The 17084-nt window shown below is 35.9% G+C and overlaps 1 protein-coding gene across 1 annotated transcript in view; it reads left to right on the plus strand.

Moving 5' to 3' along the window:
• Positions 1-17084, plus strand: part of SOX5 (SRY-box transcription factor 5) — a 985194-nt gene that overhangs the window by 851732 nt on the left and 116378 nt on the right. The window contains exon 11 of the mRNA XM_059402806.1: positions 8593-8713. Coding sequence (XP_059258789.1) covers positions 8593-8713 — 121 coding nt within the window. The remainder of the gene's footprint in view (positions 1-8592; positions 8714-17084) is intronic.

Genomic DNA, 17084 nt, shown 5'->3' on the forward strand with positions numbered 1-17084 from the left:
TGAAATTAGAGGTGATACAACCCCAGTGTGGCTGTTGGGAAGTGAGAAGCAGGCATTGCAATTTTAGAACAGTTTTTATGTCCCTGCATCTCTCGATGAGATTTTCTTTAGTCTTCCTAGTAGATTAATTGGAAGATAAATGGAGGCCTTTATTCTTCATTTTCGGGTAGTTTTTTTCGTTCCTAAAAATCACTGCAATGGGTAGGATAAACTGACAAATCTCCTTTCTGGTCTATGAAATGAAAAATCACAAACTGTTAGTGGTCATTGACGATCCCATGCCTCTTCTCGTTAATGATAGAAAGTCAGCTTTGTCATCCTGGTTACTCCGGTTTGGGTAATTATCTCCTGCCTACCTAAACCCCTCTTGTAATCTCCTTTGGATATTATCTTGTTCATTTTCTCCAAAACTACTGTGTAGTGTCCCTGTGTGCTTCTAAACAGCTGCCGTGTTCCCCACTGAAGGTGGCTGAATTTCACTTGTAGGTGAACGGATCCCTAAAGATGCCGTGTGCTCGAACACAGCAGTACTCATCTCATTGAACTCTTGAGGAACATTTGAAAGTTTTAGATTTTGCATTTGATTTGTATTTGTGAGGACTTAAATCATGTAACCGCCTTTTATTTCAACATTTGTATATGTAGTTTAAGCAAATCTACCACTCTACGTTAACTTCCTGTTGTTCGAGCTCTCACACAAACTGCTCTTTGACATCCTGGAGTCCCTCTAGGTATTCGGTTCCTCTATTTTTCCCATCTAGTAATGCCTTCCAGACCTCTCTTCCTGGCATGGAACCCGAAGCCCATCGCTACTCAAAAGCCACCTTTGGTTTCCTCGTGATGTTGACTTGCTGAAGTTCCCCCAATCTCTTCCTCTTCCCCAACCTGGATGCTGGATTTCACCTTCTCTGCTGCTCATCCGCAGTGACCGGCTCTGAGAAGGACCGAAGGAAAGGGAAGACTCACAGCATCCTCATGCATGACGTCTCTCCTAAGGCTTTAGCATCCTCTATCATTCCTTTAACTGTCCATGGTTTACTTTCTTTTTCATTTCTTTCAGTGACAATCCCATACTCTCTTTCCCTGCTGAACTCCCTTATTCAATCCCCATCTCTCTCATTTGGGGCATAGAGCCTTGCCTTCATCACTGAGGAAAGTTCTTTCCTCGGGCCTGATTTTCTTTACCTTCTCATTTCCCTATGCCTTAAACATAGCTGCTTACATCCACTCAAATAACACCATTCCGCAGGGCCCATTGTTATTCTCACTCAAAACTAATCCCTACATGTCAATTTGCCTTTCAGCCTCCTCTGGAACTCTGGTCCACCAGTTAGTTTCTCTCTTTCTTACATTCAAAAGTCTCAATTTCTATTTCCTCCTTTCAGTTAATAAATGTTCTGAAAATACTACTACCCAAATAAAGTCTCTGCATCCCTAGGTAGCTGCTGTCAGAGTCTCTCCTAACTTCTCCTTGACCTTCTCTGAACAGTAGTCTACATTGGTGTCTCCTCATTCATACTGCAAACTTTTGCAGTATGGTTCTACCCTCTGTTGTGATGGAATTGATGTTGTTAGATTCATCACTATCCTCTAATTAACAATTCTAGAATATATTATTTTTTTCTCTGAAATACTCTTTCTGCTACATGCCCACTTTTGGTCACTAAGTCAACCTTGAAACTCCATTGGTTTTTGTGACACCGTACTCATGATTTTCTTTATTTTTCTCTTACCTCTCCACTTGTAGATTCTTCCTTCACTGCCCATCCTTGAGCTATTGTTGTGACCAAGATTATTTTAAGCTGTCTCTTCTCTTTTTACTTTAGATCCTCTCCAGATTGGTTAGTTCACTCTATCAGCTGGTGATTCATCAGACTGTAACCTCTAAAGATCTTTTCCGTGACTTCAGATTGGAGCCTTATCTATCAACAAGATATCTCCAAGAGAATAGTATTTAGGTACTTCAAACACATCATATGCAAAACCATACTCATTTATCTTTCCGTGAAAACTATCACTACCCATCTATGTTTTTTTTCTGGTATAAATAGTTACATAAACTAGATACCTGAGAGTTATATTTGACTCTGTCCTTTTATTCATATATACATATATGTATACACACACACACACACACACATAATATATATATATATATATATAAATACTTTAGGTACATGGACTTGTTACATATCCACACATACATAACCTCCCCCATTATCAACAGCTTTCATTTTTTAAAAAAATATTTCTTGGCTTTTTCTCCTTATTCCTAACCCTCTTATTACTGATCAAACTCTCATAATGTACTGCCCAGTTGAGTCTTTTATCTTACTACCTGCCCACTTCCTATGTTGTCTCTACACTTGGTCTTTCAAATTTCTTCTCCATATAACCATCATAGTATTCTACCTAACCTACTTAACATCCCTCAGTAGTGCCCCAGAGCCTACATGGGGAATTTCATGCTGCTTACCCTTATACACAAACTGATTCAGATAGACCTTCTCACCACTACTTCCCTCTTACCTTTTTTACTATCCCAGATGGCATCCCCTTTGCACAATGTTTTTTCTTGTCCTTATTTCTTTGCTCATGTCTTATCCTTTGCTTAGAATTATTTTCCCACACTCCCATCTCTTTGCTTGGCCAACTCCGACTTATCCATTCAGACCCTGTACCCATGTACCTATCTCCAGGAGGCTCGCCTTGCTTTCTCCTGGCTGTTAGGAATCTCTCTGTCTGTGCTTCCAGAATATCTTACAAAGTGTCTGTTGTTGAATTAATGACAGTGTATTATAGTTAGCTATCTAATTCGCCCCACCAAACTGACCCAGAACTCCTAGAAAGCCGGCATCATCATATGTGAAGTCATCTTTGTATCCCTGGTTACCAAAAAAGTGCACATTCTGCTTAGTGAAAATGTTGATTGAATGAATAAACTCATAAACAGAGCCATGTGACTGAAAGCTAAATGAATAAGTAAAAGCTAAATAATTAAGTATCTGGTTGATATATTAGTATATTCAGGGAGTGACTAAAGGGTTTGCAATAGAGTATCTACATAAAATTGAGAATATTTAACTATGTATAATTGATAAGTATTAACTTGGTTTTTTACAAATATGGTGAAGTGGTTGGTTTGTGTTGGATTCTTAAGATTTTCGAGGCAAGACTGCACTATATGGTAAAATTATAAAAAATGTTAAAACATAATATGCCATCTTAAAGGAAGTAACCCTCTTAAATTTATTGTGGTAGTTATTATTCTAACCAGTGAATAACATGCTTCCTATTAAAAGGACTAAAATTTTGTGACAAAACAATTTTATTGAAACTTAATTATAAATGTCACACATTTTAAACCTTAATTAGAAGCTTAAAAGGAATTCCGTGCATTAAGTCAAAGAAAATAAATGAATAGTGAATAGGGTTTGGAAATATTCAAAACTGTAAATATGTGTGAATTACTAACCCTCTAAGAAACTAGTTTTAGAATTATTCAGAAAATATTACACAGTTTTAATGTGATGTGTCCTTTTTTCCCAAAAGGTGACCAAATTTCAGTAACAATAAACTGAAAATTAGTTAAGATATAGCAGTTATACAGTTGGCACTCATTATTGGCACTAGTTATGTTCTGTAAAGTTGGCCAATGCTGAGTTAGCAAATATCAAACAGTCGTTCCTGGGGAAAGTACAGTTAGGTTCCTCTGAGCCTTTGGTTTCACCATTATGTGATCAACACATAACCTTGTTTTATGTGTGTTTCTTTTTAAAGACATCTTATTAATTATCTTATTAATTAATTTATTGATTTTATATGCATTTTAAATGGTGAAATCACCAACAAAATGTCTTACTCCTTTGCACATGTCTGTGAGTGCCTGCAGGAGCACTGCTCCAAGTAAATTTGGTATGGAGAGGTGACGAGTTTTAGTGAGTAGACAAATTTGCACATATAGATTTTATAAATAATAAGCAACTGTATTTTGAGACGCATTTTAGTTGCATATGTGGATTAGCCATACATTTTGGATTATATTTATTTTACTGTTTCTCAGCCTCAAAACTCTATTATTCGATATATGTGGATCTTGGAAAATTTAGACACTGAAAGAAATTATAAAACTAAAGCAAAATGCATTTCCGTAATTGTAATAAGACAAAAGGTTCAGAATACACAGATTTTTAAAAGCACTGGAATTCATTACCATATATCACTTAGAATTTTCAAATTTTTACTTGAAAAATCAGTTAAATTATTAGGGTTTAAGTGATTTACCTGGATAAAAACTATCACACACAAAGAGTCTATGTGCACACAAAAACTAGCTAAACAATATAACAAGGAAATAAGAAAACCTCCCATTTATAAATATATTTCAAGATGTTATATTTTTATTGAGAGAGAGAGGGAGAGTATAGGAGCTGGGAAGGGACACAAGGAGAGGGAGAGAGAGAGAATCCCAAGCAGACTCTGCATTAAGCTCAGAGCCAGATGTGGCACTCAGTCCCACCATAGATCATGAACTGAGCCGAAACCAGGAGTCGGACACTTAACTGACTGAGCCACCTAGACACCCCAGAAATAGAAGTATTTTTAAACAAACTTAAAAATAAAATTACCAAAAATTTACAAGAATTATATGAAGCAAAACAAGATTTGAATAAATTAAAAGATAAGGCCTGCTATTGGCTATCAAGCCATCAGGTTAATGAATTCAAATAGAAATTCCATATCCTAAAATTAATGTGGAAAAACAAATATTAAAAAAAAATCCAGAAAATATTTGAAAAAGAAAATAGTAATGATAGAGTAGTAACTTTACCTATTATTAAAACATACTGGAAAGGTATAATTAAACAACATGATATTAGAATATGATAGGCAGACATATCTGTCCATTACAGAAATATGTAATAAGTTTCTAATATATCTGGATTACTCTTCTATTTCTTCATGCATACATAATTCTAAGACTTACGGACATATCGTAATGTGACTTTAGCTGAGCCTTAAAAATAAGAACATGAAGCTGTACTTTATGCTGTCATTCTTCTTTGGTGAAATTGGATTCTTTTTTGGTCAGTAAGCAACTATTACCCAGAGGCCTTTTGTGGACATTAGGAGTTGATGCACAAAGATGTATTTTAGAAGATGGGACTATGTAACTCATTCTTCTTCTTTATTCATGAATTATCTATCTATCTATATCTATATCTATATATCTATATCTATCTATTTATATCTATATATATATATGTATACATAATAGTTTTGGCTGCTGTGCTAAGCTCTAGAGGTCCAGTAATAAGTTATAACCTCTTTGCTAAATAAGCTCGTAGGTCATCAGAGACTCGAGTTATACAAGTAACTATTATTCAATACAGTAAGCATTGTATTAGCTTTATGAGGTTAAAAGAAGTAACAGTTCTTTCTGCCTGAAAATTGGCACCACAAGAAAGAAGAGCTTCACAGGCAAACACATTATGTGGGTCTCAAAAGCCTTTGAAAAATAAGTAGAATTTTGCCAAGAAGAAAAGGAAAAGAGAAAACACTCAAAACAGAGGAGAAAAATACTTTTGAACACACTCAGGCATGGAAAAACACTGAGTATGCAAGGAACTCTTGTGGTCCTTTGAGGCAAGAGTAGAGCATCTGAAGAGCAACATATCTGGAAAGACAGACTGAGGACAAATTGTGAAGAATCTTGAATACCGTACTGAGGGATTTGGTTGTTCTTCTTTAGGTAAAAGCAAACCATCACAAGATTCTCACAAAAGAGACATTTAAAAACATAAAAGACTCAATTAGAAGGAATTCTATGAGCCATCTAGCTTAATATCTGGTTCTACCTGCCGGGCCCCAGAACCTCTAAGAGTCAGGCTGTCTCCCCTTCAACAGCTGACATAACTGAAGGTGCTCTATAACTCAATGCAAAACAGGAAGGAGACAAAAAGATTTGTCGACAGTGACTGAAAGCATTCGTTAAGACAGTACTTCTTAAATCTGGATGTGCACTGGAATCATCGGGGGAACTTTAAAAAATGTTCATGGCTGGGTCTCACCCCTATTGATTCAGACTCAGCTGGCGTGGGAAGCAGTCTGGGCATTGAGAATTTTTCAGCACTTGCCAGGTGATTCTAATATGCATTCAAGTTTGAGAACTCCTGCAGTCCAACAAGAACCTATTGTTTCTACAATTCTGGAAGTTATTTTTTCCCCAAACTTTAAGGTATCTGAAATTTGGGTACTTCTTATAACCTTACCTACCTTTCATTTGAAGTCCCTTTCTTCGTCCCTCTAAAATGCTGCTGTTAAATGTATTTGGACATCGTAGAACCGATGGTATTTTCAAAGGGAGGAGATGTGCTGTATACAGTATGATAACTTACAAACAACGAAGTAGAAAATACATACGGGAGCTGATATTGCTGTTTGTTTCTTTCTTGTCCATTCTGCCCAGTGTCCTCTTGCAACTAAACGTGCGCCCATGCTGTTTTTGCCTTCGGATGCCTATCTCTTGTTTTAGACCACTTATTCCTACAAACGTGTTCAATAGGCACTCCCTAATTTTGAGTCTTTAATCAATTGCTTTCCATTGGTTTCTGCGTAAGGTATAACTTTCCTCCAATATGCTCAAAAATTGTTGGCTGTAGTGATCTCAATCTTAATAGCTAACCTTAAGGCACTGTCTCTCTGTATTCCTGTTTTGTTATCATTCCTTTTTAGTTTCACTCTGGTGGCAGTGATAGGTTTAAAATCCTTTTGGCTAAAAGAAATACTTTCCAATTTGGAGCCATTGCTGAAAGCAGATCTCTCATTCTTGGGGTGCTTATGTTTCTGTCTCTCTCTGTCTCTGTGTCTCTTTCCCTCCCACCTTTTTCTCAGATATTTCCCTGCCCAAACCACAGTGCACACTCAACAACCAAAATCTCAGAAAAAGCTCAGAGCTTTACTGTGAAAGATGAAATAATGGGCAAACTGAAAGTAGACTTTTAAAGTGAGAAACCATGAGCTCTATGAGAATCACCCGTGCCCCAAGAATGTTCAGTGCCAATGAGAGAAACGGAAAACAAGTCTGAGAGATGGCTCAGTGTTGCTCTTAGGATTCAGAACTGAGGGGCGCCTGGGTGGCTCAGTGGGTTAAGCCACTGCCTTCGGCTCAGGTCATGATCTCAGGGTCCTGGGATCGAGTCCCGCATCGGGATCTCTGCTCAGCAGGGAGCCTGCTTCCTTCTCTCTCTCTCTCTCTCTCTCTGCCTGCCTCTCAGTGTACTTGTAATTTCTCTCTGTCAAATAAATAAATAAAATCTTTAAAAAAAAAAAAAAAAGGATTCAGAACTGAGTGAATTTGCAATCTTTCCTGGGTTTTGTCTTCGTTTTATTTTGTTTTGTTTTGTTTTTAAATTATTGTTCCCACTCTAATGTGATGGGCAGACGTTACATTGAATCTTGCTTTTCTTGTTCACTCTTCTTTCCCTACTGACAAGCTCATTTTCTTGTGCATAGTAGGTGTTAATTAAATATTTTCCAAATGACTTAATTAATGCATGGAAAGGGAAGAGTAAGGGAGAATGAAGTGTCAGATGTGTGATTTTTAGTATGATCCTAAATTCTTGGTCATATATTTAGTGACAAACACTAACCAATAATCCTGTTCACCGGGGTGATCTTGCTTAATTAAATATTTGGGGGGGAAAGCCAACTTATTTTAGTGATGACAATCACTAATGTCATATTGCTGCAGAAATGACTATATTAGGTTATATTTCTAGAAATCTCTGCTCGGTGCAAAGAAGATAGTGATTCTGTTGTGCTCAGTTATTTATTTACTGATGTGAACCCCATATTCTGAGAGTGACGTAAGCAAATTAGTGTGTATTCCAAGGATGGCAACCAAAACAGAGACCTTGTGGTTTGAGGAGTGGTTCAACGGATTGTAAAAGATAGATGAAGACAAAAGTATAACACAGAACGAGATTCTGGTGACGGGGTTTTAGACCTAATCTAACTGTCCCATTCCTTGGCCGTGGATGAGTCTCTTCTCTTTTGGCCCTGGTTACCTTTTTATAAACCAAGGGGAAAGTCTTAGTGACTCTCTAAGTTTCTTTGCCAGCTCTTTTGTTCAAAAAAATTGCAATATTATGTGAACATGACAATTATCTTCAAATAATGAAAAGCTCGTTATATGTAAGATGATACCAGTTTGGTTAAGTTTGTTTTAGAAAGTAGCATCCTCCCTAACAGGATTTACAGAAGGAGACTTTAGTTCAACCTAAGGGTGATTTTTTAACCATTATTACATTAGGGCAATAAGAAAAGGCTTTCTTGTATGAAGTAGTGGTACTTTGTGTAGGATATCTAGGGAAATTATTCCTTAGGTTAGAAAGTAAATTTGGTAACACTTTCCAACTATAGTGTACTCTAATTTTCCTGTCTAAGGCATGACCTCAGGCCCAGTGTATGGGCTTGTATGCCAGTATATTTGAATTGAATAAATGGTTTTCTTTACCATAACATAAGGAGGGTGGGAGGCATGGAGCACCAAAACTTCGTCTCTTTGATTCTCTCTATAACGTTCAGCAGGTTCAAGGTCAACTGCCGCCATTAATGATTCCCGTGTTCCCTCCTGATCAACGGACTCTGGCTGCAGCTGCCCAGCAAGGATTCCTCCTTCCTCCAGGCTTCAGCTATAAGGCTGGATGCAGTAAGTACCATTGATTTTCCATTTGGGAGTGGGTGGAGGGCATGGCTTTAAATTAGCCAATTTAATATTCCTGCCACACCAAGAAATGAGATCACCCATATTGCATTTTTATTTTAAAGAAGAAACACACAGAAAGTATAGAAAAGGATTTATGTTGGTATTTAAAAGAACTTAGGTTATTTCTGTGCTTCTGAAGCCAATAGTTGCTCTTTATATTTCAGTTTTGTAACTTCCATTTCCAGTGTATTTTTAAAATATGAATATAATTTTCAGGTTTAGTTTGTTTTTGCAAAGATAAGATATGAATATGCTTTTCAATTGCTTTCCTTTGCTTTTTAAGATAAACTCAAGTTTCTTAATATGAATTAGTTGGCCTTTTATTATATATATCCTCCCTATATTTATAGCCTAATTTCTCAGTAGTCTTCCTTCAGTTCTTAGACCAAACCATACTCTTTTTTGACTCTGGACTTATATTGACAATGTTTATTCTCAATAATCTAAATACCTTCCAACTCAGATCAGAAAACTTGCCTAACCTAGTTAGATCCCTTTCCCCTAGTTCCTTTGGATCCTATGTTTTTTCTCTTTTATTTTAATTGTAAGTTCTATGAGGACAGGTGCTGATTCTGTCTTATTCATTATTATACCTAAACTTTTAGTACAACATTCCATTACCTGTTGATTGAATGAATGAAGGAATGACCACCGCATTACAAACACTACAAGGACATTTTTACACTATGTGGGATATTAGGCTAAGATAACTGTTTATATAACTTATTACATCTAGATGTCTGTGATTTTATGACTTCTTTTTTATCAGAATTGGAAATGTATACTGTTAGTTTGGTAAACAGTCTAATACTTCACTTTCTAAAATTTAAATAGCCAAATGCCCACCATAATCTGTTAAATAAAAATCATAGCAGGGGCCCCTGGGTGGCTCAGTGGGTTAAAGCCTCTGCTTTAACTCAGGTCATGATCTCAGGGTCCTGGGATTGAGCCCCGCATTGGGTTCTCTGCTCAGCAGGAGCCTGCTTACCCCTCCTTCTCTCTGCCTGCCTCTCTGCCTACTTGTGATCTCTGTCAAATAAATAAATAACGTCTTTAAAAAAAAATCATAGCAAATTCCAAAGAGAGTCTAGACTGATAAGCAACATATCTTATAGAACCTTATTACCATGGCCATAAAAAATATGGAGAAGGCAAGTTTATTGAAATATTTTCATTAATAAAAGTAGAACATAATTGAAAACAATTAATGAAATATCATCTTTTAGCTATTCATATAGAATATTATTTTGTAAAATCCAGTATATTTGGCTCATTTATATGTTAATAAATTGCCCCATTAACATCTCGCTATGCTTCAGTACTTTCTGCGTCTGAGAAACTCTGTCCAGCATTCTAGAAATCAGATCTAAGCTTCCTGCTAAATGATGTTTTGAATTTTCACATTTTAACATTTATTCCCAGTCTTTGAACCTTTCCTTGTATAATATTGAAGAAATGGGATATAGTTTTTTAAATACACAAAGCCATTTGAGAGGAGTAGATTGCAGCTACGGAGTCTAGACAAAAGTGAACTGAACTCAGCACTATAAAAATTCACACTTGTATGGTATTTGCAGTTTTTACACTCTTTATGCACATCTTTCTCTTGACTTCAGTTTCATGTATTTTGAGACAGTGTTCTCACTCTGGATCCTGAATTTATTCATTTTGTATTATTTCTACATCATTCTGACTTTGTAGATTGATTCATCCAGATACACCAACATGTTTTTACAATTAAGGGCTATGTTTATATGCTAAATATATAATTATAAGAATAATTTAAATTCTAAATACAGAATTTTAAACTCTGTTGTTACATTAACTTCTGGGTTTTTATCATAAAATATTTTTTGTTTTGTTTTGTTTCCATTTTCCTAAGGAATTACTATTCACATTAAACACATGTTGCCAATGTGTTTTTTGGTAACCTTGGTTACTAAAGTGAAAAAAAAAAGACACTTTTAAAAAATCATCAGTTGTCTCAGGCTGCACCTGCAATATATACATATAGACTAGTTCTGTTTTCCAGAAAGAAATTTTTTTTTAAGCAACTGTAGAAATAAGTCCCATTAGCAAATATTGTGCTGAAGAGAAAACCATATTGAATATGAACAATAGTGTAACTCGAGGCCTGGAAAAGGTCAAGAACACCTCTTCCTCACTCCCATTTGACAGAGTTGGCATACTAGATTTGTTCAGTGTTAATGTGATGTGGCAGGGAGAAATTTTTCCCTTTCTAAAATTGTTCACATATTAACCATTTGATATTTATATCTTTGGTGCTTCAAATTATAAATAATACCATTTTTTTGGTAACCTTGGAAATAAAATAGAATAACGCCTTTACAGCTGCTGGCAAGCTTGAAACTAGCATCCTGCCACACTCTAAAACTAAGAAGCCAGTAGCCAAAGAAAGTACCACTCTTGTTGATACTCCAGCACTTGGAGTCAGTTTGGGTGGAATCAGTAAAGAGTCCAGACTATTCCTCCCTAAGCACATTTCAGGAAAGAACAGAGACAGGGAAGGACAGAAATCTTGCCATCTCTCTTTAATGGGCTTTCTTATTACTATCCACCATGTATGACCTCTCTGCTCGTCAGTTATTTTAGAGTATTAGGTAGTTCTCCATGAAAGAGGCTGACTACCTCATTTTGATATGAGTTTCAAGTAAATATGAAACCTGTATTTGTTGGTATCAAAAACTCAAATGCTTTCCATCCATCCACTCAAAGAAGGTATCAATGATAAATTTTTCTGTTTAGACTATATGACTTGATAAAATAAATAAAATAAAAATCTCTGGAACAACATAAAGTTAAAATGTTCTCAACAGGAAAAAAAAATAAAAACATAAGTTGGGGGCTGCTGGGTGGCTCATTCAGTGAAGTGGCCAACTCTTGATTTTGGCTCAGATCGTGATCTCAGGGTCCCGGGATCCAGCCCTGCTGCAGGTGGCAGGCACCTTATTCAGCGGGAAGTCTGCTGCAGGATTCTCTCTCTCCTCCTCTCTCTGCCCCTTCCCCTGCTTTCTCATTCTCCCTCTCTAAAATAAATAATAAATCTTTAAAAAAAATGGGGGGAATCCGACCGTCATCGATTGAGTTCATATCTTCTGTTTTCCAAAGAGGGAGGAAGCTTTCAGTTGGACATAAGAATATTTTCTCTTTGAGAAATGTGATGGTAGAAATACAGCATGGAATGGCGACCACAGGATGGAGTTGCTGGATTCTCTTTTAACTGCTAGAATGAATGTCAGTCAACAATAGAAGAGTAAATTAATAGCAGTACAGCTAAGAATTCAGAACAAACAATCCAGATAGAAAAGGATCTTTAAAGAATGTTGTAGTCCACTCTTAATCCATGAATATGTAAATAAATTCACAATTATTAATGTAGTATTATCAGAATCTCAGATTCTCATCTGGCATTTGCTACTAATGAAATCAAACATGAAACCACACTTATTCGTGGATCCAGATCTAGTTATTCCTTTTCCTACTTATTTCTTAATATTTGAAAATACCTCCAAATTTCTAAGGAGGTAAAAATAATGGTGCATTATTAAATTGAGTATTTTCAATATATGTAATAACTTGAAAATAATTATGTAAAAACACTGATTTGATCAATCAACTCAATTCACAGACCATTCAAGGAGAGAAATTAATGAAATAATCTGTATATTTAACTTGACAGTTCTATAAAAACTTTCAATTAAGTTGCTATGTGTAAACACACCCCAGTTTTCATATTGCATAATTACAAATCCCAATTTTTTTTTGAGAGAGAGAAAGGGCACATGTGCATGTGTGCACCCAAGTCGAGATGGGGGTAAAGGGCAGAGGGAGAGGGAGAGAAGGAACCTTAAGCAGACTCCATGCTGAGCTGGACTCAGGACTCTATTTTAGGACCCTGAGATCATGACCTGAGCTGAAATTGAAAGTCTGACATTCAACTAACTGAGCCACCCAGGTGCCCCCAAAATTCTAATTTTAAATTATATTTCTAGGTACCTGCTCATTTTAATCAGAAAGCGATCATTAAATTTCTTGAAATAAATTTTAAAACTAAATAAGCTTCAAATGCTGAATAATAAAATAAGTGGTGTACAAATGAATTGGTGCAAATGCACTTTGGGTGGTTGAAGAGTCTTAGGACATGGTCCCTTTGCCTCTGATAGAAAATCTGACTGAAATCATAACCTCTTAACAAAGGGCTCCAACTAGTGGACCACAAAACTTGTTTCAGGTAGTTTTGAAATAAAATGTACATGCTTTTGACACCTACACAATAGTTTCATGTTGGGAAGAAGGCACCCACTTTTGTGTTTGCTCATCATGGAAAAAAAAATCTAACAAAATTCAAAATAATTTTGAATGTGTATGTTGGCTTTAGCATATTAAACTTGAGAGAAACTTTTGAGATAAGGTGGTTGAAAGTCGTAAGTTTGGTTAATACCACTTTCAACTGACTCCAATTTCCAGTTCTCTTTCCATAACACATGGCCTCCTTGTACCCCACCCTCAAGGTTAAATGCTGTTCCTTCAGAACACGTAGTTTATAGACAGAAATGAGAGGAATAGGTGTTTCTCTTTGTACTAATAACTACAGTCCTCTGCCCCTCTCCTTACTGTTTGCGTATAAAATTTCTAGTCATAGAATTCTAATAGCTGCCTTAGAAATTTTTGACAGGAACACATTTTATGTGGAAATAAAAAAAATCTACAGGAAGGCAATCCAATAAAATAACCCATTTTCTATATACGGTATAAAACAAACAGTTGTAAAAGAGTTGGCTCAAGAGTTAGTCCAAAGTGTCAAATTGAATGTGTCACATAGCTACAGATAGAATCTTTCCCCATAAATGGGCATGTGCCTCATGCTAAGGTTCCCAAACTGTGTGCTAAGGTTCTAGGGTGCTTTTGCTAATCCCCAGGGGCATACAGCATGTTTTAAAATTTCAGGGAAAATACAGAGACATCTGTTAGACACTACATAAACTACCTTAGGTTTTGGACCTTACTACTTAACAAAATGATGGGGCATTTAGGTATTTCTTTTGCTCTCAGGTGCCATGAAAATATTATTGAGCCACTGTGGGTGCCTGAATCCAAGAAATTTTAGGAACTTTTGGCCTAGTCTAGTCTATACTCATTTAAAAACCCATTATGACCTTTTTTACTAGAAAGTTATTGGTGTTGACCTATCATATTATAACCACTTGTGCTTACGGGTTATGGACAATATTATATAGATAAGCAATTAATTTGATTAATTGTATAGATAAGCAATTGATTAATTTGACTAATTGATTAATTTGTCTATGCCAGTTGATTCCTGTGTCTATATGATCTCAAACATTTAATTGTTTTGTCTGTTTTGATATAATTAACCCAGTGTCAAGGAGGCAATTACTAGTTGAAAGCACTTGGAATGAGAGAGCATGGACTTGGAATCAAGTTTTGCCTTGTTCTGCTCCTTTGATTGTCCTTGGGCAGCTTACTGAGCTTCAATTTCCTTATCTAAAATATGAATTAATAACACCCATTTTACTGAATTGTTACAGAGCTTAAGCAGGATTATATATGAAGTAGTGCCTAGCATTGTGCCAGCAAAACATAGATCCTATTTCAAAAGGAAAAAAAAAAAGGATTCTGAAACCACACTTGACAATTAATTTCATTGCATATCCTATCTAGGATCACATTCATTCTGCCACACCTGAACGAGGCTTCCTCTGACTGGGAAAATAGAATTATTTAGAGAAAAGTATTACAGTGCTGAAGGAAACCATTTGTGTCATGTAGATACAAACTTAACCTTAACTATTTACATCACAATCACCAAGCTTTAACTATTCTGTTGGCATTTTCCCTTTGTGTATTTATCAAAGCTCATGTTGGAAAAGATCACGTGACTGAAAATGTATTTAGTCATTGTTTTGGCTGTATGAAACTGGAAATATATTCACATACTCTCTCCGCATTTTAACACGTTGATTAATTTTTCAGAAATGTGCTAAATAAAATAGCCATATAAAGTTACTGATTGAAATATTTAATTGCCTTATGAGATTAGCTTAAATAAATAGAAGTCGATGAGCCAAGCTTAATAAACTTAAAATATGCTGTATTTATTCTTCATCAGTGTTCTGAACAGTATTTCCGCTTCCAATAAAAAAGGAAACTCTCAGTTAATTAGTTCCTCATACCCACAATAAAATTAATGTTTAGGAGTTAAATACCATAAACTTCCTCAGGCATATTTGCTGATGTATTCCTGTTTTTGGTTAATGTCACATGTTTCACTGTTTAATGGGGATATCATGTGGGTTCCATTATATCTCTCTTGTGTAAAGGGTCCATGTGTCTGGCATTTTAGGAGACTGCATGCTAATTTCTGATTTAACTGTGTCAGCTGTGTCAGCTGACATACAGGTCATTGACAATCAGTGCTGAAACAATCACCAAATCACAAGCTAAAAACCATTGACATGGTACGCTTTTATCAAACTGACAAAATAGGAAACATGTGTTGTCAGGATCACATACGGTAGGTTCTTTGTACGTAAGCAGAGAGAAGAGGTTATAATCATATATTCGGGCTCCTGTGTTTGTGTGTTTTAAAATTATTGTGATCAGCTCTTGTTTTTTACCCTCTTCCCCTGAAACGTCTTATGAACCAATGACTTTGAGTGAACCTGGCTTTGTTGTAGAGCTTAGTAAATATAAATATAATATGATATGATATGATATTATTTGTTATACATTTATTATATAAATATATATAATTAGTACTATCAGTAAAAATATATATGTAAATATATACGTATATATATTCACCTATATTTTTAAAGAATTGTTGTTGTACCTGAACAGCCATTTTAAATTCCTACCTGTAAGAAGTAAGATTGGTGGCTTTAAAAATGAGATGATTAAAAAGTAAAGAGAACTGAGTGCAGAAATGTATATAACATTCCACAATTTTATGGTGTCAGCCACCCCCCAATTCTTGTGGGAAAGATGTTCCAGGTCAATAAAATGTGTTTTTTTTTCTAAAAGGTAGTTTATAATGTTTTTACAAAATTCGTCACTGAGAAAGGGAAGATGTACATGTCTTCATTGTGACAAAGTGCATAACTTGGTATAAAAATAATAGCTTATATTGTACCTTATTGTTTATAAAACATACACATATAATTAATTTTTAAGCATCATAACTCTGTGAGATGATAACTGAGCTATGTTAGTAAATAGTGTTTGATCCAGTCCTTCCCCCCACCACACTCTACCAACAAAATACATATACAAGCCAACAAAAAAGCAAAAGCCCTTTTTGCAATAAATTCCTCAGATTTTACTATCCTATAAATATATATTTAATCTTTTAATCCATCTTGTTTACTTTTTTAACACTTAAGAACATGAGGATGCCATTCAATTGAAATATAAATCCATTTGGGTCAGTATTTTCTTTTTGACCGGATTCTTGATCATATAGATTGGTCAAAGGGAATGAGTGTTTGGCAAATGACACACTGTGCTTTAAGCCAAGGGGCCACAAAAGGTGGTGTTGACCATATATGAATTTGCCATTGTCCAACCTATCCCTTAGAATTCTAAATTCATATTTTTCTGGCCATGGCCAACATAGAATCTCATCTCTGTAGCAGGCTGAAACTAAGGTCATCATACTGAAGTATGAGCCCAAGAGAGCAATGCATTATTTTACTTTAATAAATGTAACTGTTGGTGATACCGATGTTTCTCTTCTCCAGGATACATGCTCATTCACTGTAAAAAACTCCATTAGAGGGACGCCTGGGTGGCTCAGTTGGTTAAGCAGCTGCCTTCGGCTCAGGTCATGATCCCTGCGTCCTGGGATAGAGTCCCACATCGGGCTCCTTGCTCAGCGGGGAGCCTGCTTCTCCCTCTGCCTCTGCCTGCCATTCTGTCTGCCTGTGCTTGCTCTCCCTCTCTCTCTGATAAATAAATAAAATCTTAAAAAAAAAAAAACTCCATTAGAAGGCAAACTTTAGTCATGAGGTTGATAGGAAAATATGGAAGCAGGGAAAGTTGTTAACAAAACAGGGGAAGAGAGCATTTAATTCTAACTCTACAGTAGATGCCTATTTTCCACGAGGACTGAAGAAGTCATGCTCTTGGAATACCACGTGGAATTAGACACCTTAATAGGCTTACCTACTGTAAAAGACCAAAATGATACTCACCTAGTAGTCCAAACACTGCTCCCATGGTAGCTCCGTGATAGTAGATCCCAGGGTGTTCTCTTATTTATTTATTACATTAC

The sequence above is a fragment of the Mustela nigripes genome, chromosome 6 (assembly GCF_022355385.1).
Source record: "Mustela nigripes isolate SB6536 chromosome 6, MUSNIG.SB6536, whole genome shotgun sequence".
Classification (NCBI taxonomy): domain Eukaryota; kingdom Metazoa; phylum Chordata; class Mammalia; order Carnivora; family Mustelidae; genus Mustela; species Mustela nigripes.